Source organism: Macaca thibetana, chromosome 11 (assembly GCF_024542745.1).
Source record: "Macaca thibetana thibetana isolate TM-01 chromosome 11, ASM2454274v1, whole genome shotgun sequence".
Classification (NCBI taxonomy): Eukaryota; Metazoa; Chordata; class Mammalia; order Primates; family Cercopithecidae; genus Macaca; species Macaca thibetana.
Window position 1 is genome coordinate 91,866,810 of NC_065588.1, and position 25,958 is coordinate 91,892,767.

The 25,958-nt window shown below is 40.5% G+C and overlaps 1 protein-coding gene and 1 long non-coding RNA gene across 5 annotated transcripts in view; one reads left to right on the forward strand and one right to left on the reverse strand.

Annotated features, from left to right (window-relative positions):
- The window catches only part of LOC126930317 (uncharacterized), a 590,715-nt gene that overhangs the window by 65,627 nt on the left and 499,130 nt on the right, over positions 1-25,958 (forward strand). The gene's annotated exons all lie outside the window — the stretch shown is intronic.
- Positions 574-25,958, reverse strand: part of USP44 (ubiquitin specific peptidase 44) — a 38,404-nt gene continuing 13,019 nt past the window's right edge. For 3 of the 4 annotated variants that reach the window (XM_050747158.1, XM_050747157.1, XM_050747156.1), the window contains exons 2-6: positions 18,131-19,631; positions 14,123-14,318; positions 9,922-10,030; positions 6,239-6,444; positions 574-3,652 (exon numbers count right to left, since the gene is read on the reverse strand). In XM_050747158.1, the coding sequence (XP_050603115.1) occupies positions 3,453-3,652; positions 6,239-6,444; positions 9,922-10,030; positions 14,123-14,318; positions 18,131-19,561 (2,142 nt within the window). In that variant the 5' untranslated portion in view covers positions 19,562-19,631 and the 3' untranslated portion in view covers positions 574-3,452. Of the gene's footprint in view, positions 3,653-6,238; positions 6,445-9,921; positions 10,031-14,122; positions 14,319-18,130; positions 19,632-21,969; positions 24,709-25,958 lie in introns of those variants that run through there. The other variant, XM_050747155.1, reaches the window with a different exon arrangement.

Below are 25,958 nucleotides of genomic sequence, written 5' to 3' on the forward strand. Positions count from 1 at the left end.
CCCTGACATTGGAAAGATGTGCTAATTGAAACTTGACTTAGGAACATTGTGCCAACTCGAAACCTTGATTTGGTGAAAATCTCAACGTTTAGATCCTTTTTATCAGGGAGTGTATCCAGCTTGCTCAGAAAACCAAAAGGGCATTAAAGCCACAAAAGGAAAGAAGAAAAAAAAAAACTCCCATGTTTGGATCTTGTTCTAGTTAGAAAAATTAAGTTGAAATTATTGGACTTTTTCATTCATGAGGCAAATGCTGTAGTACGTCGCCCTTTGACAGGTTTGGATTTTTAACATTACTGGTGGTATTTCAGGAAGTGAGGTGACAGTTACTTTCCTTATAGCAGCTAAGTGTATTAAGTTGAATGTAACGATCATAATATTAATTTGTTTGAACTGAGGCCCACTACTGATTCTTTAACAAATTGCTTGAATTCTTATATGTAAATAATTTTATGGGAATGTTCCATCATAATTTCTAAATCGTTTATATACCAAGGTAGCCTTAATTTGTGTATGTTTCAGTACAATGAGATTTTATTGCCTCTGGGATGCTGTTTAGTTTGTATTTTGTTAAACATTTTTATCTTAGGAAGAGAAACCTACGACTTCTGTACCTAGATCATCTGTTACATTAAAAAGCTGTTCTTTCAGCATTAGAGATATAAATGAATGTTATCTTGTGGGGAAACAATCTAGGTTTTAGCTGTATGAGCTATATTTATTATGGTGCTAATGTTTAATAGCCACATTTGACTAACTTCTCCATTTTCTGTGATGCTGTGGCTGGCAGCAGAGCTCGCCAGTTCATGCCTGGACATACTGTCAGGGCTGGGCCCTCCAGCTCTCAAAGCAAGAATCTTGATTTCTAAACCCAGGAATTTTAGAATTGACCTTTATGAGTGAAGACTTTTGGAGCTTTTAAAGATCTTGGCAGTCATGATCTCAAACCAATTAGGAGCTCCAAGCTCCCTTCCCAGGTAACTGTTGGGAACAGTGGCATCACTGTATGCCCTTGTAATGGCTGGAAGGGACGCGATCTTGTAAATAGGAAAGCCGTCACTTAAATTGTATTGTTTGCTTATTAGCCATGTATCTCTTAAAATTTTGTTATGTTTACAACGATGTACTTTATTGGCAACAAATTATTAGTTTGATGTTTAACAATAGTGCCTTTAGTAAATTATTTTACAACTAAAACATGTTGTTTTTTGTTAGATCAACTTAGCAGAATGTAGACGTCCATACTGAGATTTAAGATACATAGTAAGAAATCTAAGTTTCTGTTTATTTAGGTTTTAATTTTATTGTTGGTATTTTGAGACATTTTTCACACTAAAATTTAGTGGAAAGTACTAACAGATTACCCATATCCCCCAATAATATCCTCCTTCTCCAAGCCTCCCCCCATAGGTGTTAGTTTTAAGGGATTAAAAAGTAAAGGGTTAAGTCACTTTCTCTTTTTTTTTTTTTCAGACAGAATCTCGCTCTGTCACCCAGGCTGGAGTGCAGTGGCATGATCTCAGCTCACTGCAGCTGGGTTCAAGCTATTCTCCTGCCTCAGCCTCCCGAGTAGCTGGACTACAGATGTGTGCTGCTACACCTGGCTAATGTTTTCTGTTTGTATTTTTAGTAGAGACGGAGTTTCACTGTGTTAGCCAGGATGGTCTCGATCTCCTGACCTTGTGATCCACCCGCCTCGGCCTCCCAAACTGCTGGGATTACATTACAGGCAGGAGCCATGGCGCCCGGCCTCTTGTATATTTTTATATTGAAATAAGTACAAGCAATGATACCATTACAAATAGTTCAGGAGTTTTTACAATAATTCCATTAAAATGACGTGCTAAAATGTATAACATGTTAAAAATAGTCCTTGAAACTAGGAAAGAGTAGATGCTGGTATCTTGACCACGTAAATTTTTAATGAGGTATTAAGTGTGTAACAGTTGAGGTAATGACTTGCATAGGTATTATGAACAATTTTAAACACAGCTATTTAATATTCCAGATGTGTTTTTGGCACAAATGATTTGTCTGTTCAGTGATAAAAGTCTCATTGCACTTCAGCTAACCCAGATGACTTGTTATTTACTGGTAGAGATCTCTTTCAAGTTTGTACTTACAGATGATCACTACTGGTGAACAGCATTCTACAGGATATTATCTTTCACTAAGACTTCAACCTGCAAATAAACCCACTTATAAAAAAAGGATACATGATCTTCCTGTGGTTAACAGAGCTTAGATACATAGCTGGTCTGCAGATTAGTTGATTCTGCCCTCTCCAAACAAGATAAAGTTAGCAGCAACAGGACTTTAAAGAAATCCAGTGAGATTATCAGAGAAGAACAAAAAGAGTGACTCATGGCTTTTTTTTTTTTTTTTTTTTTGCAAGTTTAGATAGCTTTTAATTTTTTTAATGCTCAGGGCCAGTGTTTTAAGAGGCTCCTACCTAGTAGTCACATAATCCTAGCAAGAGTAAATCAAACTTTATTTAGGAGAATGAGATGCTAGACATAATAGTCCAGTTGCCAATTTTGAACACTTTTTTGCCCTGTAATTTTTTCTCTTCAAGACTCTTTATTCCTTTGAACTAAAAATTACATATAAAGTTTTAAGAGATCTAATGTCATCAGACATTATAAAATGAACTCATACCCAAGGTAAACTATTTGAATAACATCATATACTGGTTTGCTAAATTCAGACTTTTTATGACTGCTTAATTTTTAGACTTCTGGACAAACCTGTTTGCTGCCAGACAAAAATCATAAATCCCAGGCATCATTTTTTCATGTCCATAGTTCCAAAGGTCACTTAAATATACTATTTGTAAAGCTGCCATTTTCATTTATAGTTTGACTATGCCAAATAAAGAGCAATTACTAAAACAATTTTGGGGTTACATTAACCAAAATAATGTCTATTACAAGGCCTGTTAACACACAAAGCCTCAGAAATACCAGTGAGTGTGACTGAAGAATATTTAGGTGATAACTTGACATGTCACTTCAATAACTCCAACGGGCAAGGTAACTTCAATATACAAATGAAAGAAAGACTATTAGTGACCAAGCAAAGTCTAATTTTCCATCTATTAAGAATTTGTATAGAAAATACCTGAAAAAGATAACACATGTATATAAAATGATGCCACTCGAACTTTGTTGGTAGAAGATTGCACAAATTCATGATCCGAGCCAATTAAGACATTAAAAGAGGTAACATCAGCCTGAGGTAAACACCAAAAGTTTAAAACTCCAAATATTTGAAAAAAGTAGTTACCTTCAGTTGATATACACATTTATACTTTGTTAAAAAAATTGTAGTTAGATATAAAAATGTATAAATGTAGTATATACACTGATTCATAAGAAAAGTTTAAAATGGTACATCAGTCTTTTTAAAAGTATATATATAAATCACAGGAAGAAAACCCCATTGTCTTTGGATCAGCTAAGGATTTCATTAGACGAGGTATCAGCATCTTCACTGGGATGTTGGCTCCCGAACAGGAGCTCTGGAGGCAAAAGTTTAGAATGTCCATTCTCAGTAACTCGTTGGGTATAAAACAAGATATAAGCTTGAGCCTTGCATACTTCATCCATAGTGCACATGCTTAGCTTGGAATCATTGCAGTGTACCCAGAACCCTAGAGTGAAGCACAGAAATACACTTATGAAGGGACTTTATAAAATTCTAGTATGAATTGACTGAGAAGCTTTTTCTGAAGGGAAAATAATTTTCTAGCCAATTCATTTTTCTTTAACAAGAAATATAGATTGGGTAGTGTTACCTTGGAATTATCTACCTTTAATCTAGAAGTAGCTTAAGTTTACACAGCATGTGACTGATTAGAGTACCTGACACTATTTATTCCTTGTGTAAATCTACCAGTTAATGCTTTTGCCACTAATCATACAGGATGATCATCCCTAATTCCAAAATCTGGCCGGGCGCAGTGGCTCACGCCTATAATCCCAGTACTTTGGGAGGCTGAGGCAGGTGGATCACCTGAGGCCAGGAGTTAGAGACCAGTCTGGCCAACATGGCGAAACCCTGTCTCTACTAAAAATACAAAAATTAGCTGGGCGTGGTGGTGCGTGCCTGTACTCCCAGCTACTCAGGAGGCTGAAGCAAGAGAATAGAATGGCTTGAACCTGGGAAGTGGAGGTTGCAGTGAGCAAGGATTGTGCAGCTGCCCTCCAGCCTGGGTGATAGAGAGGCTGTCTCAAAAAAAAAAAATCCAAAACCAAAACTTTTTGTGCCAACGTGATGTCATAAGTAACCCTGAACACATTTTTTTCCACTGTATTAATGTCTTTTTTTTTTACTGTGAAACTTATGTGCACATAAGTATAATGCACTTATGTACATTACATGCACATAAGTATGCTAATGACTGCTTATCATTAGCATATAAATCAGCCAGGAATTATGCTGATGCCAAACCACCAGACTGTATGAGTGGCTGAGACAGTGACACCTTTGTTTGCTGATTGTTCAATGTACACAAACTTATGAAACTTGCATTATTTAAAGTGTTGTAGAAAATTATCTTTAGGCAATGTGTACAAGGTGTATATGGGTCCCATCCCTACAATACCTCATAATGTCTATGCAAAAAAATCCAAAATTCAAAACACATATGGTCCCAAGCATTTTAGACAAGGTATACTCAATCTGTATTAAAAAGCAAATTGGGTCGGGCATGGTGGCTCATGCCTGTAATCCCAGCATTTTGGGAGACCAAGGCTGTCAGATCACTTATGGCCAGGAGTTCAAGACCAGCCTGTCCAACATGGTGAAACCCCGTCTCTACTAAAAATATAAAAATTAGCCAGGCGTGGTGGTGCACACAATCCCAGCTTCTCAGGAGGCTGAGGTTGCAGTGAGCCAAGATCACGCTGCTGCACTCTAGCCGGGGGGAAAGAGTGAGACTCCGTCTCAAAAACAAACAAACAAAAAAAGCCAATAGTGTACAACTAACTTGGTAGTTTTTGGTAGTTCAGTGTGGAGTTACCTTGGTGGATTATCGGGCTTCTTGTCCTCACCTTTTTCTGTTTGGGGTGTGTTGGGTGGGGGTGGGGAGTTGGAAGTTCATTCTTTGTTCAACAGTAAGTATCAAAAGGGAAAGTACGGCTGGGTGTGGTGGCTCCTCTGTAATCCCAGCATTTTGGGAGGCAGAGGCGGGCGGATCACAAGGTCAGGAGTTCAAGACTATCCTGGTTAACACGGTGAAACCCCGTCTCTACTGAAAATACAAAAAATTATCTGGGTGTGGCCGGGTGCGGTGGCTCAAGCCTGTAATCCCAGCACTTTGGGAGGCCGAGACGGGCGGATCACGAGGTCAGGAGATCGAGACCATCCTGGCTAACACGGTGAAACCCCGTCTCTACTAAAATACAAAAAAAATTAGCCGGGCGAGGTGGCGGCGCCTGTACTCCCAGCTACTCGGGAGGCTGAGGCAGGAGAATGGCATGAACCCGGGAGGCGGGGCTTGCAGTGAGCTGAGATCCGGCCACTGCACTCCAGCCTGGGCAACAGAGCCAGACTCCGTCTCAAAAAAAAAAAAAAATTATCCGGGTGTGGTGGCACATGCCTGTAGTCCCAGCTACTAGGGAGGCTGAGGCAGGAGAACTGCTTGAACCTGGGATGCAGAGGTCGCAGTGAGCCAAGATCGCGCCACTGCACTCCAGCCTGGGTGACAGAGCGAGACTTCATCTCAAAAAAAAAAAAAAAGGCAGGGGATGGGGGAGTAAAAAATGAAATCTCGATCCAATCACTTTTGCTAGAACTAGACTACCCTAGAAGATGGAAAATAAAAGTGAGTTTTGTATGTTAAACTTGAACAGTGCTTGTTCCAAATATCTGTGATCCCCCAGTTCATTAGGTGCCCTATTTCTTTAACAAAATTAACTGAAGTAAACCAGTAAACATACGATCTGCTTTTTGAAGTGTGTCTTTAAGAAAAGTTAACATTCTGACTTTTAGTTGGCAACAAGACTATCCTCATTATTATATTTCTCCAGCCCTTAGTCAAAAGTACCGCAAAACCTACAGAAAATATTTCATGCATCAACTCTCATGTTTTAGCATCTGCAGAGGTATTCTCCCTAAGAAAGTAAGTGGTCAAGTAGTTTTGTTTATGATTTAGTAGTCAATTTAGAAATCGGTTAAAGCCTGAACTCCAGCCTCCAAGTCCAACCCAAGATAAAATACTTTTTCTTATCTATACCTCCTTCAGAATTATAGCAGTAGGCAGTGTAGTGCCCTGAGCCAAATCCTTTCCCATGGTGCATCACCACCGCAGACAAGTCATAGATAAAGCATTCTGGTCTGAGGGATTTCAGGGTCTCCCTGCAGCAATAGGGCTCCATGTTTAAGATTTCCTCAAAGCCAACATGAACACCAATCTTCTCTCGGTTATTACATCCTGACCACCTGTGAACAAACCAGTGTGAAATTATCAACACAATTAAGGGAAAATAACCATGTACTAGGTCTAGACACTTGTAACAGATGACCCCAGGCAGTATGGAATACAAAGTATCATATGTAATATAAAATTATTTCAATGCTGAAGTTGGCTATAAACGGAGAAATTTTGGCTTATTTTGCCTTCTTGTAGTTAGATGACAATGTAGGGGAAAAAAATTAACTTTTGGGCAAGTATTGCCTTATGGGGGCATTTACCCCCTAACAGGTAAAAGTGAAGGCCACGAAAGGGTTGGGGTTTTTTTGTTTTTCGTTGTTTTAGAGATGGAGTCTCGCTCTGTTACACAAGCTGGAGTGCAGTGGCGCGATCTTGGCTTACTGCAGCCTCTGCCTCTCAGGTTCAAGCCATTCTCCTGCTGGGACTGCAGGTGTGCGCCATCACGCCTGGCTAATTTTTGTATTTTTAGTAGAGACAGGACTTCACCATGTTGGCCAGGCTGGTCTTGAACTCCTGACCGCAAGTGATTCGCCTGCCTTGGATTCCAAAGCGCTGGGATTACAGGTGTGAGCCACTGTGCCCAGCCCCACCAAAGGGTTTTTAATTCCTTATTGTCTTGCCAGGATATGAAGAGGGTATCCCAGATGGGAGCTACAATCTGGATCTTTCTTGGCCAGGTATGGAGGAAAACAAAACAGGGCACCTCTAATTCCTCAGAATACTTCAGAGATTTTCAGACTAAAACAACAGGAACTGTGTCCCCTTGCTGTGTGTAAGTCAGCACAACCGCCCACTGGTGACAGAACTGAAAGAACGCCCTTATCCTGTCATTTTCTCAGTCTGTTGCTCATACTTCCCCTTACTGGATCTCAGCATGGCAAGCAATGTGTTTATCAATACGCATAATGAGTTGGTCCTATGAGGGGAAAATAATGTAACGTGGTAGTTCAAGAGATTATAATCCAGTTTGTGGTAGTATGGTACAGAGACAAGGCAGACATAGATAAAAATATAGTAGTAAAGTACTAAAACATGAACTTCAGACAAATAACAGCAGGTAGAGAACGGAGAGACAGGAACACAGTTTTATGATGGAAAAAAAAAATGTGAAAATGCTTAGTCCAGTGTAAAATGGCATGGAACTAAAGATGAACCATGCAAATTATGTTATCTGCTGGACCATAAGTCATATTCCAAACTCTCTGTGTGGTTGTGAAAAATATATTTGGTTTTCCTTCCAGTTTCCTAAGATACATCTCCTAAAATTCTTGGAATCTCTGGAGTGTCTTGGCTGGGTGCGGTGACTCACGCTTATAATCCCAGCACTTTGGGAGGCTGAGGTGGGTGGATCACCTGAGGTCAGGAGTTCAAGACTAGCCTGGCCAACATGGTGAAACCCCGTCTCTACTAAAAATACAAAAATTAGCCAGGCGTGGTGGTGCATGCCCATAATCCCAGCTACTGGGGAGGCTGAGGCTGGATAATCACTTGAACCCAGGAGGCGGAGGTTGCAGTGAGCTGAGATTGTGCCATTGCACTCCAGCCTGGGCAACAAGAGCTAAACTCTGGCTCAAAAAAAAAAAAAAAAAAAAAAAGTGTGTCTTTTGTATGCTAATGAGACAACTAGTGGCTGGCAACCCCTAGATAGCTTCAGCATGTGGGCAAGTCACAGGAAAGACCCGGGAATGACTAGAGGATTGGGACTTTCGGCTTCCTTCCAAATACCGTCCCCAACCCCCAAAGGGAATGGGGCTGAATGATGTAATCAGTCATGCCTATGTACTGAAGCCTCCATAAAAACCCAAAAGGATGGGCTTCTGGAGCTTCCAGATAGCTATCCATGCTGAGGTCCCTGGAGGGCGGCACCCCCAGGGAAGGTGTGGAACCTATACGCCCCTTCCCACAAGTCATGCCCTACACATGACTTCCGTCTGGCTGTTCATATGGATCCTTGAAACTCTCCTTTGTAATAAAAGGGTAAACATGAAGGTTTCCCTGAGTTCTGTGGGGTGCTCTAGCAAATTGATCAAACGAGGGGAGTGTGGCTTGTGAGAATCCCATTAAATGTATAGCCAACAGGTTGGTCAGAATTTCCACAAACCTGGAGTTATGACTGGTGTCAGAAGTGGGGGTCAGTCTGGTGGGACTGAGCTCTTAATCTGTGGGGTCTGATGCTACCTCCAGGTAGACAGGGTTGGAACTGAGCTGAATAAGAGGATACCCAGCTCGCGCTCACTGCAGAGCTGATGACCTGCTTGGTGGGGAGAAATCTCCTACACATTTTGGTAAGCAGAAGTCACATTTGTATTCTCTGTTGTAAGAGTATGGTAGGAGAAACTGAGTTCGGTTTTTCCAATATCTCTCAGCCAGGTGCCGTGGCCCACGCCTGTAATCCCAGCACATTGGGAAGCTGAGGCGGGCAGACTGCCTGAGCTCAGGAGTTCCCAGATTAGCCTGGGCAACATGGCAAAACCCTGTCTCTACCAAAAAAAAAAAAGAAAGAAAGAAAGAAAGAAAGACAATAAACTGATGAAGAACAATAAGATAATATTATACCTAAAATTCCTAACGGTTTGCTTCTGCAGAGGGGAAAGGAACAAGACTGACAGGCACACACAGGGGACATCTACGGTATTAGAAATATTCTGCCAGGTGCGGTGGCTCATGCCTGTAATCTCAACATTTTTCTTCTTCTTTTTTTTTTGAGACAGAGTCTTGCTCTGTCGCTCAGGCTAGAGTGCAACGGCATGATGTTGGCTCACTGCAACCTCTGCCTCCACAGTTCAAGCGATTCTCCTGCCTCAGCCTCCCAAGTAACTGGAATTACAGGCATGCGTCGCCATGCCTGGCTAATTTTTGTATTTTTATTTTTATGTTTACGGATGCATGTATGTACGTATGTATGTTTGAAACGGAGTCTCACTTTGTTGCCCAGGCTGGAGTGCAACGGCACGATATTGGCTCACTGCAACCTCCGTCTCCTAGGTTCAAGAGATTCTCGTGACTCAGCCTCCTAAGCAGCTAGGATTACAGGCATGCGCCACCATGCCCAGCTACATTTTTGTATTTTTAGCAGAGATGGGGTTTCACCATGTTGGCCAGGCTGGTCTTGAACTCCCGACCTCAGGTGATCCACCTGCCTAGGCCTCCCAAAGTGCTGGGATTACAGGCATGAGCCACCTTGCCCAGCCAGCACTTTGGGAGGCCAAGGTGAGTGAATTGCTTGAGCCCAGGAGTTTGAGACCAGCCTGGGCAACATGGTAAAACCCCATCTCCAGCCTGGGTGACAGAGTGAGACTCGGTCTCAAAATAAATAAATAAATAAGCAAATGTAAGTCATTTACTACCCAAGTATATGGTATTAAAAGTTAATTCATTTGTCAGAAAGGTGATTAAAGGGGAAAAAATTATGACATGCAATCTTTAAGTTTTGAAGCATTATAAGCACAAGGAGTGATCACTTTGCAACTGGTCCTGCTACAGACCTGAATCGTTTGAGGTGCAGTCTGAGAACCTGAGGTAGGTGGCATATCATAAGTTGTTTCTGGGCTTCTGTGAGTACAACTGGTTTGGAGGAAAACCTTCTACGCTTTGCTGTAACATCAAAGAAAGAATAAAAATCAAATTTAATTTAAAGATGCAGGGAAAAGCTGAGTGAACCTTCTTTTAATTAAGTCAGAAATGAAAAGTATCTACTGTGTTCTAGGCATTGTGCTGTGCTAGAGATACAGACATGGGTTTTGCCCTCGAGAAACTCATGATCCACAATTAAACAAAAAACTTATGAGCTAGTCAAGTTAGATCTGTAATCAAGCACATGATTTAATAATAATCTTGCATATAATGTAATAGAACAAAGTATGCTGCCATAATATTTTTATTTACTTATTTATTTAGAGATGGAGTCTCACTCTGTTGCCCAGGCTGGAGTGCACTGGCGCGATCTCAGCTCACCACAACCTCCGCTTCCTGGGTTCAAGCAATTCTCCTGCCTCAGCCTCCTAACTGGGACTATAGATGCATGCCACCATGCCCGTCTAATTTTTATATTTTCAGTAGAGACGGGGTTTCACTATGTTGGCCAGGCTGGTCTCGAACTCCTGACCTCGTGATCCACCTGCCTCGGCCTCCCAAAGTGCTGGGATTACAGACATGAGCCACTGCACCCGGCCATAATAGTATTTTTAAATGGAACTGGCCATACCAATTAATAGGAAAAGTTACAACATTCTGTAAACATTTTAATACACATTTCCCAAACTTTTTTTTTTTTTTTTTTTTTTTTTTTTTTTTTGAGATGGAGTTTTCGCTCTCGTCGCCCAGGCTGGAGTGCAATGGCGCGATCTCGGCTCACCACAACCTCCGCCTCCCGGGTTCAAGCGATTCTCCTGCTTCAGCCTCCCGAGTAACCAGGATTACAGGCATGCACCTCCACTCCCAGCTAATTTTGTATTTTTAGTAGAGACGGGGTTTCACCGTGTTAGCCAGGATGGTCTCGATCTCCTGACCTCGTGATCCCCCCGCCTCAGCCTCCCAAAGTGCTAGGATTACAGGCGTGAGCCACCGCGCCTGGCCCCAAACTCTTAATTTAAAAGTCTGTGGTCAAAAGATTTAAAAAAGAAATAAGAAAAAAAAAAGTGTGTGGTCAGTTCATATACTAAGGCTAGTCAGAAACCCAGAGGAAGGTCCGGATTACCCAGAACATCCATCCACTTTTCCTGGGGACCACCCCAGCCCTGGCCAATGGCTTAGGAAAGCAGGACTTTACCAGCTCTGAGGCCTCCCTCACTCAAGCGTTTTGCTTTTGCTCTTTCAGCACCAGATCTTAGACAGCTGGAACTCAGGATTCTTCTTGTCCCTTCTGCTTCCCTAGAGGTCCACCTACGGACTGTCCTGCAGCTGGGCCATCGGCTACAGTTTGTTCCTGATGCCCAGGAGCTATCCTTCAACTTGCACACGAGCTCCGACTCCAGCCATGGCAGCTGCTGCTTCTCATGTGGGAAGCAGGCTCAGTCCACCATGAAGCTGAGCTCTAAGCCATCTTTGCTGGTCTTTCTTCCAGGTGTGTAACCCTGCGATCCAGGTATCTGGCTGCTGCTGAATGTCCTGGACCTACCTCTGGATTGTCTCCTAGCACATCCGGTCCAAGGGTAGCCAGATAGGGGATGTCAACTCCTCAGCGTATAATTGTAAACATTTTCATTGCTGTGTTAAAGTAGCTCTTTTAGGCCTGTATTTGGTAGCGTTAGTAAACACATAGAAATTTGCTATAAAACCATATTCTGCATTCATAACATCACCCCCCAAATTTGGTGACGAAAGCATGTGGGACTCATCACATTTATGTCCAAGAAAAAATAATACTTCATCATAACAACTTTGACAAAGTTTTATTTTTTTAAAAAAAAAAACCTTATAAGGCTACTTTATGTGTTTACATTAGACAGCACTCAGAAAAAAGTGTTAAAGTCATTCCAGGAAACCATCAATTGATAAAACATTTCTTCAATGTGGGAATATCCTATTTTTTGTTTACCTTAAAAGTTTAGTATCTAAAGCCTTAGAATCTATTTGCGAGATAGGGAAATTAGGCAGAATACCTGAAAAAAAAATATATAGTATAGTATAAACTAGTATAAACCATAGTATAGTTTACTATATAGTATACTATACTACACCATATGTTTATATTATATATATAAATAGTAAGATACTATGTAAGTATATCTTATTCTTTTTTTGAATTTCAATAGGTTTGTGGTGAACAGGTGGTATTTGGTTACATATATAAGTTACATAGTGGTGATTTCTAAGATTTTGGTGTGCCCATCACCTGAGCAGTGCACACTGTACCCAGTGTGTAGTGTTTTATCCCTTACTCCCTCCCACCCTTTCCCCTGAATCTGTAAAGTCTACTGGATCATTATTATTATTATTATCATCATTATTATTATTATTATTTGAGACGGCGTCTCACTCTGTCGCCCAGGCTGGAGTGGAATGGCATGATCTCGGCTCACTGCAACCTCCATCTCCTGGGTTCAAGTGATTCTCCTGCCTCGGCCGCTTGAGTACCTGGGATAACAGGCACCTACCACCATGCCTGGCTAACTTTTGTATTTTTAGTAGAGACGGGGTTTCACCATGTTGGCCAGGCTGGTCTCGAACTCCTGACCTCAGGTGATCCGCCTGCCTCAGCCTCTCAAAGTGCTGGGATTACAGGTGTAAGCCACCATGCCCAGCCCACACTGGATCATTCTTACGCCTTTGTATCCTCATAGCTTAACTCCCACTATATATATATACACATTGACAGAGGAGGTAAGACACAGCAGATCCTTTTGTGTGTGTGTGTGCGTGTGTTTTTGTTTTTTTTTGTTTTTTTTTTTTTTTTGAGACAGCGTCTTGTTCTGTTACCCAGGTTGGAGTGCAGTGGCACGATCTCGGCTCACTGCAATCTCTGCTTTCTGGGTTCAAGAGATTCTCCTGCCTCAGCCTCCCAAGGAGCTGGGATTATGGACACGCTCCACCACATCCGGCTAATTTCTGTATTTTTAGTAGAGATGGGGTTTCGCCATGTTGCCCAGGCTGGTCTTGACCTCAAGTGATCCATCTGCCTTGGCCTCCCAAAGTGTTAGGATTACAGGTGTGAGCCACCGCACCTGGCCAACACAGCAGATCTGATGTGGTTTTACACACCATTTCCTTGGAGGAAGATGCTTCTTTTCTGTTTTGTTTTGTTTGAGACAGAGTTTCATTCTTGCTCAGGCTGGAGTGAGGTGGCGCAATCTCAGCTCACTGCAACCTCTGCCTCCTGGGTTCAAGCAATTCTCCTGTCTCAGCCTCCCGAGTAGCTGGGATTACAAGTGTGTGCCACCATGCCCAGCTAATTTTTGTATTTTTAGTAGAGACGGGGTTTCACCACATTGGCCAGGGTGGTCTTGAACTCCTGACCTCGGGTGATCTGCCCGCCTCGGCCTCCCAACGTGCTAGGATTACGTGAGCCACTGCACCCGGCCGAGGATGCTTCTCTTGAACTGAAGTGGCTGTTTCACCCCCAGTGTCAGGTTCCCATGCGCTCCTCTATTAGAGCACTTATCACAGTGGATCCTGTCTATCCGCCTCCTCCATTAGGAATGTAAGCACCTTGACAGCATCTCACCTGTACCTACAGACACTGGGAATAACTAACACAGAACAGACAGGGCATGGTTTTGAATAAATCTTTGTTTTGACGAAGCCAATCTCCACAGCAGGAGTCCTGCATATGGTATTTCCTATTTTATGTGTATAGACACACACACATACATTTATCTACATATCATTTTGATATGTAGCAAGAAAAAGCTCATAAAACAAGTGTTTCATTCACACTACATGCCATGCTTTCCTTTCATTATTCCTCTTTGCTATTTTATTCTGCTCCACATATCATATTTAAACTTGTCATGAATCTTCTCTCCCCAAAATTGTCTACAAGATCAGAAACAATTTAAATTCCACCAGTATGGCCAAACAAATGCATAGTTCATAAACGCCAATCATAAGTGAAAATGTCTGTTTCTTTTGACAAACTGAAAAAAAGTTCATTTTCATAACTGCTAAAGATTTCTTTCAGCTTCCTCTCATCTGCGTTTCTCTTTATCATTCCTAGGAAAGCACCGAGACCACACCGTCTTTACTCACAGTTACACTGGTCACATACGTAGATCTTTCCTTCTAAAGCTTCCGTTTCTGTAAATTTGGCCAACATTTCAGTAACCAGACATGGCTGAGACGCAATATCTTTTCCACTGCATTGATATCTTTCTGGAAACTCCAATGACAAGTCCCAGAAAGGTTCTATGGTATTGGATTTGTTGTCACATGCAAGACATGTAACCTGCAAATGAGAATGAGTTCCTAAGATTATAATCTTTCCGTCAAAACATTAACTCTTTTCACTAGAGATCACTGCCAATAAATAAGCTTTTCTCATGAAAATGCACCATTAGAATTCTGAATAATCTGCCTTATATTCTTGTCAGGAAATCTTTCCTTATGATTTTTCCTTCCAAAAGACTGTTATCGGAGCCATCATGAATTGGTTGCTTTAACTACTGGGCATTCAAAAAGCTCTAAGGGCATTAAATTTAGGCAAAAATCCAAACTGTGGACACACTGAATAGAAACACATGATGTATATGTATACATAGAAACATACATATGATGTATATTCACATGCATTAAATTTAATGTATTTATGTCATTAGGCTTGAGGTTCCTCACTGTTTCTCCTTCATCTTTTTTTTTGAGATGGAGTCTCGCTCTGTCCCCAGTGCTAGGGTGCAATGGCGCAATCTCTGCTCACTGCAACCTCTGGCTCTCAAGTTCAAGCGATTCTCCTGCCTCAGCCTCCTGAGTAGCTGGACTACAGGCGCAGCTATCACAAACCCAGCTAATTTTTCTGTTTTTAGTAAAGACGGGCTTTCGCCATGTTGGCCAGGATGGTCTTGAACTCCTGACTTTAGGTGATCCGCTCACCTCGGCCTGCCAAAGTGCTGGGATTACAGGCATGAGTCACCATGCCCGGCCTCTCCATCTTTTGCTGATTTTTCTTCCTAAACCCAAATACTACAACCTCTTAACCCAATCCAATCTTAACCATATTACAAGTAAAATACTATCTTTTCATTAGGCAGATTTTGAGACCCTGACAACTGATAATTTAAAAAGACAAGACATGTGACATAAATAATGATGTCATACTCCTATTTAAAGCAAACATCACATTAAAATCTCCATCCAAACACAGAAAACACAAAAAACATGGAGCTGTTTTAACAACTTACACAGGTAACGTAGCAACCGGAAAGGAAATGAGTAGTAACTTCAGTGAAACATTCAGCAGGATTTAATACCAACAAACACTGCACATAACTGAAGACAGACTCCACGAACTAACAATTCACATATGATATGAAATATTATAAAGAACCTCTTTCATACAAGCTATTGCTCTGGCACAGGCAACGAAATAAAGAAGCCAGTTCTAATACAGATTTTAGATTTCACAAATTGACACAAAGAACTCTCCTGGTGTTTATAGTCTAAGGACTCAGTACTGCCAGGGCCAGACATTTTGAGGATTTTCTCGAATTAAACAAAAACAAAAACAAAAGCAAAAACACACAAAAAGCTATCCCAGTCTGAGTGTAGTGGCTCATGCCTGTAATCCCAGCACTTTGAGAGGCCAAAGCGGGAGGACCGCTTGAGCCCAGGAGTTTGAGACCAGCCTGGGCAACACAGTGAGACCTTGTCTCTATAAAAAATAAATAAATAAAAAGGAAAAGCCATTACAGCAACCAATTGTCTTAAATCTCCTGAGAACCAGTTCCATAAGAGTGTATTAAAGAAAGAGAAGCAAAAAGCTGGTACAATAATTTTTATTAATTTCAAAATTCATTTATAATGGAAAATACAAGCACAGAGCCACTCTCATACTACTGGAAATATATATATATATATTTATATATATATAGAAATATATAATATATATATATAGAAATATATATATAGAGAGAGAAAAGAAAATCACTTTCTGGAAAGAACTTTGTCACCAAGTATCCAGAAGTCTTACTCTGACAAAGTCAACTTCCAGGACTCTGTCATAAGGAAATCAAAAAGTTAATTGATGACATTATAATAATGAAAAAAATTAACAACAGTCAACAATAAGGGAATGGTTAACTAAGTTATGGTATAAACATACAATGTGGCCAGGCACGATGGCTCATGCCTGTAAGCCCAGCACTTTGGGAGGCTGAGGCGGGCGGATCACGAGGTCAGGAGATCGAGACCATCCTGGCTAACACAGTGAAACCCCATCTCTACTAAAAATACAAAAAAATTAGCCAGGCATGGTGGCGGACGCCTGTAGTCCCAGCTACTCGGGAGGCTGAGGCAGGAGAATGGTGTGAACCCAGGAGGCGGAGCTTGCAGTGAGCCAAGATTGTACCACTGCACTCCAGCCTGGGCAACAGAGTGAGACTCTGTCTCAAAAAAAAAATTGTTAAACAGCAGAAATATACCAAAAAAACACAAAAAATTATGAACATTGAAATGTTTTGAAAAGAATGATGAAATATTTTTAATTACTGGAAAATCATTACAATATTAAATGGGAAAAGCAGGTAAATGCAAAATGATCAATTATGGGAAAAAATATGTATATATGTGCAGGAGAAAAAAAGACTAGAAGAAAATATACCAAAATATTGATAGTTTTACCTATGGATTGTGGGGTTATAGGATTAGAGAATGATTTTTCTTTTCTTCTATATAGATTTTCTATATTATATAGGTTTCCTGCAACTACATGTTGCATTCTGTAATAGTGTATTTTAAAACTTTTGCATAAAAAGGAAATGACAGAGAAAGATGGAGAAGTAAAATTGCATGTTAACACAAGTACAATTCTTATTTGCTAATTAACTCAAAGTCTTTGCATTTCTGAAACACTGAAAAATAAACTTCATAGATATTCCTTAAGAAGAATTACATCTGAAATATTTAAACAACATTCTAGGAAAGTATGCTATAAAAACAAAAGATGGACTTATTACAATGAAAGTTGAACTGAAGAAAAGAGGCAGGTGTGCAGGGGGAAGGAAATGACCTAAAAGCCTAATAGCTTCAGTTATAAAAAAAAATTTGTTTAAATCTATGTGTTATGGGAAAGTAGAGAGCCTTATGTCTATTAATATTTCACCAATAAGTCCACTCAGCATAGAGAACCTTTACTTAGAAGATTCTGGTTTTGTAGTCTACCTTATCATGACAAAGGAAACTTTTGAGCAGTAATTAAAGTAAAAGAAAATCATTTAAAATTATTCTAGATGGAATCACTTTTGTTTACCTTAAAATTTCCCTACCTATTGTTAAAGCTTTCAGACCATGACCCTTTGGTTTTATAGGAAGTCCTCCAGGGCTACTCCTTGGTCCCTGAAATTGCTCAAGTATGCACCATTTTCTTTCTTTCTTTCCTTTATTTATTTTTTTTTTCTGAGACAGTGTCTCGCTCTGTCACCCAGGCTGGAGTGCCATGGCACAGTCTCAGCTCATTGCAACCTCCACCTCCTGGGTTCAAGTGATTCTCCTGACTCAGCCTCCCAAGTAGCTGAGATTACAGGCGTCTGCCACCACACTCAGCAAACTTTTGTATTTTTAGTAGAGACGGGGTTTCACCATGTTAGTCAGGCTGGTCTTGAACTCCTGACCTCAGGTGATTCACCTGCCATGGCCTTCCAAAGTGCTGGGATTACAGGCATGAGCCCCCGCGCCAGGCCATGTGCACCATTTCCATTCCCAGTATAGCAGCATCTTTAAATCTGTTCCCTCTGGGATTAAACCCTCCTCTTCTCAATCCCTCAGATAATGAATGTAATACTGGTAACCTAGAGATCTCCGTCTCCTGATTTCTCCCTCCCTCCAAAAGCTTTTGATACCATGGATGTAAAACTACTTCCAATGATTCATGAAAGAAGGAATTGTAAATGAGTGAGCTGACTTCTCTACACATATTTATAAAAACAATCTATTTTGACCTGAAAATCGTACTAGCTTAACACACTAGATGTACATAGAATATGCCTTTTTATAGGCTACACTTTATGAACTCCCAATGATGAAAATAAGATTTTAAAAAATCCATACCTGACTAAGAAGTTGTCCATGAAAAATGTTATTTACAACATTCAGAACTTGTTTGATGAGTTTCCTTTGAGAAGTGGGGATAAGAGCTGGTAAACTGGTACCGGTTGTCTCTAATTCATGTTGTATTTTATCTAAAAGTTCACAAAGAAATTCCTGAGCATCTTGTTGGGCGTAACCACGAAAGGCAGGAATGAGTCTCCACACTGAGTGTAGCATAGCAAATGGTGAGACCAACGCCCACTTTCCAGACCACATGACTTGGAACAAAGTATGCAATTCATGACAAAGAGAAAGGTACTGTGAAGTTGGCTCCCTTGGCTGAATAAGTTCCATCTTTCTACTTTTTGATGCTCCACCACTTAGTCCTGATGACAGACTTGATTGTCTGGAGCGAACAAAACCTGTATCTTTTTCTTGACATTCATTCATTTGATATACTACTGTATCTGTGACTGGTGGATGCTTACAGAAAGATCTTTTCTTCTCACTAGCAGTCACAGCCAGCCATTGGTTCAGATCAAGCTTTAAAAAACATTGTCGAAAAATAAGTAAATGACTCAACACCTGAAGAACAGAATTCATATAGCAAGTATTCCCCAAATTTCTCAATCCTGTTACACCAGGAGTTACTATTGGCCTTCGTTTAACTGAGGAGTCATTGATTTTTTGAGATCTTTCATCTTCTGAGGTAGAGAGTACTTTATCTTTTGCTGTTGATGCTGGCATTTGTGCTGGCACCTGAACAGGAACTATTTCTATTATGGTCGACTGAGCAAGCCCTTGTAAACGTAAACTCTTTCTTGGAGGCATACTTTCCAATTCTGCTGTAACTTGATACTCTAATTCTTGCCGTCTTCGCTTTACTTCTCTTTTTACTACTAATTTTTCCTGAAATTGTTCTTCTTGCTTTTTTCTTCCAATGGGTGATTGTTCAAACCATGTTCGAAAGATTTTACCCATTAATATCCTTCTCCTGTGCCAAAGAGCAGTATACATTTGATCTTCATTTTGAAGCAGAGATTGCGCACCGTCATATAAGAAATAAGAATCATCACTTGTACCCATGGACCGTAAAACCATCCCACTACGAGTCATGCAGTGATAATTTTGACTTTTGATTGCACTTAATGTACTCCGTAGTAACTTCAGGTCTCCAGTTGCATTATCATTCAGAACATAATCGTCACAAAGGTAACAAAAAACATACATCTCATTCACCTCCAATGCAACAGGATGACTGCTTTCTTGAAAGTGCTTGAGTGCATGCTCTTCAATATATCTTCCACAGGCAACATGGGAGCAGCTAAGGCAAGCCCAAATGGACTCGGTCGTGTTGCAGTCCACACAGTGCCATTTCTGAGGGTTGAGGCTGGAATGGTCTTGAGCAAGCCGCAGCTGCCCAACATGTTTGCACTTATCCATTGTTAGCATTTATTTAGTCTAGCTGAGAAACGCATAATCCAAACAAGTCTCTGTTCACAACACTTGAAGCATCTGAAAACTAAACAGAACAATGTCGAGTATTAATAAAAACAAGACGCCAATATTTTTCATATTTTTCCCAAGCATAATAAAGATTTGTGTCCTTTGCTCCCAATTTCCAGGCTGTTATAATACCATTGGCAGTTCTCACATTTCCCTTGCTCTAGACTTCCCTGATTTCACATCTACCTTGCTCTGAAAGCACAGACACTTCACTTTCTCTAATGAGTCACCTTTAACTTTTGTTTTTAACTTTCTGCCACCATCTAGTGGTGAAAAATGGGTAGTAATCACTTTCCACTGAAATAGCTTAAGATCTATCCTTTTTACCCAGCAGTCTGAGGGCAGTTTCCAAAACTACATTTCTTTTTCATTTTGTTTTGTTTTGAGACAGAGTCTTGCTCTGTGGCCCAGGATAGAGTGCAGTGGTGCAATCTCAGCTCACTGCAACCTCTGCCTCCTGGGCTCCCATGATTATTGTGTCTTGGCCTCCAAGTAGCTGGGATTATAGGCATGCACCACCACGTACAGCTAATTTGTTTTTCGTATTTTTACTAGAGACAGGGTTTCGTCATGTTGCCCAGGCTGGTCTTGAACTCCTGAGCTCAGGTCATCTATCCACCCTGGCCTCCCAAAGTACTGGGATTGCAGGCATGAACCACTGTGCCTGGCCCCTTTTCTTAAAGACTGGGGTTGGCAAGACCCAAATATATCTCACTAATATTTATAAACATTCTGAGCCCTATGCAGAGTTAATAAAGCATAATCAAATAAGAAAGGCTGAGTTTTAAGGCAGAAAAACGTTAAATGTATGATTTTGAGCAAATGTTTTAACTTCTCTAAACCATACCAACTTCAATTGAATTGTTGAAGAACTGAGAGATAATATTTATCTGACACACGGTAAATGCTCAGTAAATGGTAGTTTTAATTGTAGCTACAGCGAAAAATTACCCTATTTAAATAAATAATATTAGATATTCTATTTAATTACCATTAAACTTATTTTTTCCATTGGGTAAATCAATAATTGCCTTTAATTCATAGCTCTGTAACATACTCTGAGGCTGAACAGACTTGACAGGTGGCTTTAGGGAAAGAGAAAGACAGAAGAGGAGAAAGTGCTCTTGTATTTGAATATTCTCAGGAACATACAAGGAAATAAAGAGAAAAAAAAGAAGAATATGAAGAGGGTAGCAATAAGCTTGTATCACATTCTAGCAGGCCTAAGCCTATCTGAAATTATAAGCTTATTTAAAAAAAAAAAGCTTACGTGATTTTTGACACAGAACTTGTTCCTTTATCAGTTAAAGTCAGGAACACTTCTGCTCTAAGTTATTTACATGTAATGAACAGAAATCTTATTTAAAAAGTCGTGATCACAAAACACCTTTTTCATTGTAATACAAATCAAAGACAAATTTCAGGGTTTGAGTGGAGACCTAGTTACGGAACACTAAAAACACCCTATGTATCATGACCAAGGCATTAAATTTTTAGGGCAGTTGAAACTGTGAATTTCAATGGTACCTGCAAGTGCCACCTCCAGGCCTCAGGAAAACTGCAAAAGCAGTTGATATTTGGTTCCTTCCCACCTGTTTTTGTAAAATCTCATAATCGTTCCTTAATTTTTAGGTATCAGGTACTGACCAGTCCCAACTCTCACATGTTCACGTTTCTTTCTTTTTTTTCTTTTTCTTTTCTTTTTCTTTTTTTTTTTTTTTTTTTTTTTTTTTTTGAGACAGGGTCTTGTTATGTCACCTAGGCTGGACTGCAGTGGTGCAGTCTCAGCTCACTGCAACCTCCACCTCCTAGGTTCAAGCGATTCTCCCACCTCAGCATTGCCGGTAGCTGAGACCACAGGCATGTGCCATTACGCCTGGCTAATTTTTGTATTTTTGGTAGAGACATAGTTTCACCATGTTGCCCAGGCTGGAACTCCTGGCCTCAATTGATCCACCCTCCTCAGCCTCCCAAAGTGCTAGGATTACAGACATGAGCCACCGTGCCCGGCCCCCATGTTCACACACGTTTTAAGTGCACATTTTAAATTTACTTCTCTCTCTCAAAGTTTCCAGAGGTTTAAAATCTGGTCAAATATGCTATTTTATTAGAACACCTAGGATTTGACAATAGTTGCTAATGGTAAAAGTGAGACATCAGTGATTAATATATTCCACTATCCCATACCTTCCTGTACTGAGGCAAGAAACCTTGGAGTCATCCTTGACTCTCTCTCTCTCTCAATCTATCCTTCAGGAAAAATGGTTGACTCTACCTTCAAAATATACTGAGAATCTGACTTACTTAGTGCCTCTACTGCCACCAACCTGATCCAATCTACAATCAAGTCCTACCTGGATTACTGCAGTAAGGCTCCCAGATGTTCTCTCCACTTCTGTCCTTACTGCCACGAATGGTCTACTCTCAACACACAGTAGCACGGTCTGCATCTAGACCTAAACAACCACTTTAGGAGTTCCTTGCTGTAGTCCTCCTCCATTAATGTGTAGTCAGCAAGGCCAAGGACATGTGGCCACCTGAAGTCTGCACACACCAGCAACTCCCCTTCTAGAGCCACTTGCTGGTACCTGGGACTCAGAGAATTACTTGCCCTAATCATCCCCAAGCTTGCTTCTAGGGCCTATGAGCAACATAGAGCCACTGAAGAAATCTGTAAAGGAGAATGATACGATCAGATCTGTGGGTTACAGAGGGATCTGAATTACAAAGAGCTCTGGAGAAGAGATGAGTGATTAAGAGAGACTAACAGTCCAGAAATTATAAGGAAATTAAAGCTGCAGGAGTATAGCAGTTTTGAAGAAGGGGCAGAGGTAGAATTAGTGCTTAATAAACATTGGTTGAGAGAACTTACTCAATTTGGAGGTTAAGGGAAGAATCTAGGGCTCTATATTACCTTTGATTCAAAATGGATAAAATAAAGAACGCAGAGAAAATTTAGTTAAACATGTTTCTGGTAAATCATAGAAAATAATTATTATTTTATTTTTTGAGACGAAGTCTCACTCTGTTGCCGAGGCTGGAATGCAGTGGTGCTATCTTGGCTCACTGCAATCTCCACCCCCCGGGTTCAAGCGACTCTCCTGCCTCAACCTCCCAAGTAGCTAAGATTACAGGCACACATCACCATGCCCAGCTAATTTTTGTATTTTTAGTAGAGATGGGGTTTCACCATGTTGGTCAGGCTGGTCTTGCGCTCCTGACCTCATGATCCGCCTGCCTTGGCCTCCCAAAGTGCTGGGATTACAGGCGTGAGCCACCATGCCAGGCCAAAAATAATTATTAGTTCAACATCCTTGCAGAGATGAAGAAGGAAATGCCAGCATTTACTCTCAAAAAAGATCATTTCATTCCAAAATTTTAAAGATGTAGAATGAGTTAACACCTTCAGAAAAGGCTCAATAGAAAAAAGTCTGGTGATAATACATACATTTATTCTGAGGTTATCTCTGGGTAATGGGACTGCAAATTCTGTACTTTCTTTATTAATCTATACTTTCAAAATTGTAAAAATAACGTTTTAAAGAAAAGCAACTCAGATAGTGTTATGTATGTGTTAAATTGTACACTAGCCTCTTTACTCCTTTCTCTACTCTGCAAATAAATTCCCTTGAATACAAAAAAAGTGCTTGTTTCATTGAAGCTGTTGCTAAAAAATCTATTTAGATAATAAAGTACTTGACCTTCAAAAGAAGTGGCATCTATAATTAAACACATCATTCTATTTATACAGAATTGTGAAAAGGGTGAAATCTTGATTAGATGTCATCTGAGAGACATCACGGTAGAAGAGAGGTATTACAGTAAAACGGTTGGTGAGCACACCCTGGAATCTATATACCCGAGTTTAACACTTGACAGGATTTACTATGTGACCATAAACTATGTGCTAGATACCTCAGTTTTCTTATCTGTAAAGTAACAGTGGTAATAATACCAATAGGGTTGTTGAGGGAATTAACTTAGAACAACTTCTGGCACTTAATAATATGGCCCTCAGTACATCTTAGCTGCCAATAGTAATAAAATAATAATAAATTATTATTATAAATGCTAGTTTCCTTCTAGTTGATCACTTTTAGCCAGGGATTCCTTCTTCTCAGCCAAATGTGTACTAAGACCAACCAAGGTGCTAAGAGATAATCAAGATGTTAGCTAAGAACTAAGGTCTGACCTCTCCCAGGGGTATTTGCATTTTAAAAGGGGGTCTCTCAAAGATAAGACCTTTTTAAAAATAGAAAGACGTGAAACCAGCATAGTGGAATGACAGATCACGAGATTAATATTTTAGGGTAGGGGGCCCACTTACCCTGTCTACTTACGAAAGAAATCAGTAGGGGGTGGACAACAGAGGCAACGGCACAGAGGAAAGCAGGAGCTGCAGAGCCAGGCTGCTGTCCCCAGAGATCTCCAGTTTGCACTCCTGCCTGGAGCTGAAGCTCAGACAGTTACTAGGGTATCCCCAAAGGGGCCTCACCACACAAAGATCTAAGAGCTTGGATGAAAGAAAGGAGGATGGTAGTATTTTCTTGACACTTTCTATTTTCCTCTACTGGGTTCAGAGCACCTCTTTTCATTTGCTAATCCACCGCTGTGAACTATGCATTAGCTCCGGCATCAGCAGATTGGATGTCTGATTTTTGGCAGCATATTCATTTTAAAGAGGTATTCATTTCAAAGAGGTATTACCTGACAAAACATTTTTATATCCCTCATGCAGATTCTGACAAAATATTACCTGTACCAATATAATAGCACCGTACAAATAGCATGCTTGGAATGGAATCTATAAGGATTAAAACTATCTGCGCTATCATTCTCATGCATTTAAAAACTGTTACACACTTGAAATCCAAATTAGTAGCTATCAAATGGCTTCTTTTTCTGCTTTTTATTTTTCCATCAGTGTGACTTGTCAATGAAATGGCTTTTTAAACACCAAATATACTATTTTCATTTTTAAAAATAGATGTATTTACAAATATTCTAAAAGCTTTTTATCATTCTTCAGTGCAAAAAGACAATAAAAAATTTAATTTGTTCAAAGAAAGCCATTCAAGCTCTTCATACTTTTCTTTTTTTTTTTTTTTTTTTTTGAGACAGAGTCTCGCTCTGCCGCCCAGGCTGGAGTGCAGTGGCGTGATCTTGGCTCACTGCAAGCTCCGCCTCCCGGGTTCACGCCATTCTCCTGCCTCAGCCTCCCGAGTAGCTGGGACTACAGGCGCCCGCCACCTCGCCCGGCTAGTTTTTTTGTATTTTTTAGTAGAGACGGGGTTTCACTGTGTCAGCCAGGATGGTCTCGATCTCCTGACCTCGTGATCCGCCCGTCTCGGCCTCCCAAAGTGCTGGGATTACAGGCTTGAGCCACCGCGCCCGGCCAATACTTTTCATACCTATGACTGAGCATGCATTTTAAAAATTCCTTTCAGCAAATCTCTGAAGTTAAATAACTATATTTGACTTATTGAAAACTAATTTTATGTAGAATTATTATATCATTGAAGCATTTACTAAACAAAAAGCTAAAATGATTAGGAGAGAAACAGATGATCTTCTAAACGGTTTTTAATCAATGGTTTATATCAAACTCCAAAATCAAATAAGACCATAGGTAATATATTTAACTTGTTATAGTTCGACAGCATAAAACTACTTATACTCACCACAGTGAGGACTCTCTGAAATTAATTTCTATCTACTCAAATTATAGCCGTTTGTAACCTACAACCCAGAGTTTAGCATGTAGTATAATATCTTCCTGTTGTATTTTTGTAGCTCTTCAAACCTCTTCTGATAACGAACTCATTCTACAGAGGTTCCAACAGAGGTCTGATCATCAGTTCTGGATAGCTGACTACCTAGACTTTATCCTTAGCCCTGACCTTTCTGAACCAGTCTCAGGCAAAACCCAAAGTCAGCTTACCTATGTATCTTACCTTCCCAAATTAGCTTCCTATCTGGTATTTTTCTCTAACAGATACTATATTATCATTCTAGGACCTAGGCTAGAAATCTTAAGGATTTTCTTTACTCTTCCCTTCCACCTTTTTTTTTTTTTTTTTTTGACTGAAGTTTCATTCTTTTTGCCAAGGCTGGAGCGTAATGGCATGATCTTGGCTCACTGCAACCTCAGCCTCCCGGGGTCAAGTGATTCTCCTGCCTCAGCCTCCCAAGTAGCTGGGATTACAGGCATGCGCCACCACGCAAGGCGAATTTTGTATTTTTAGTACAGATGGGGTTTCACTATGTTGGCCAGGCTGGTCTCGAACTCCTGACCCAGGTGATCCACCCACCCTCGGCCTCCCAAAGTGCTGGGATTACAGGC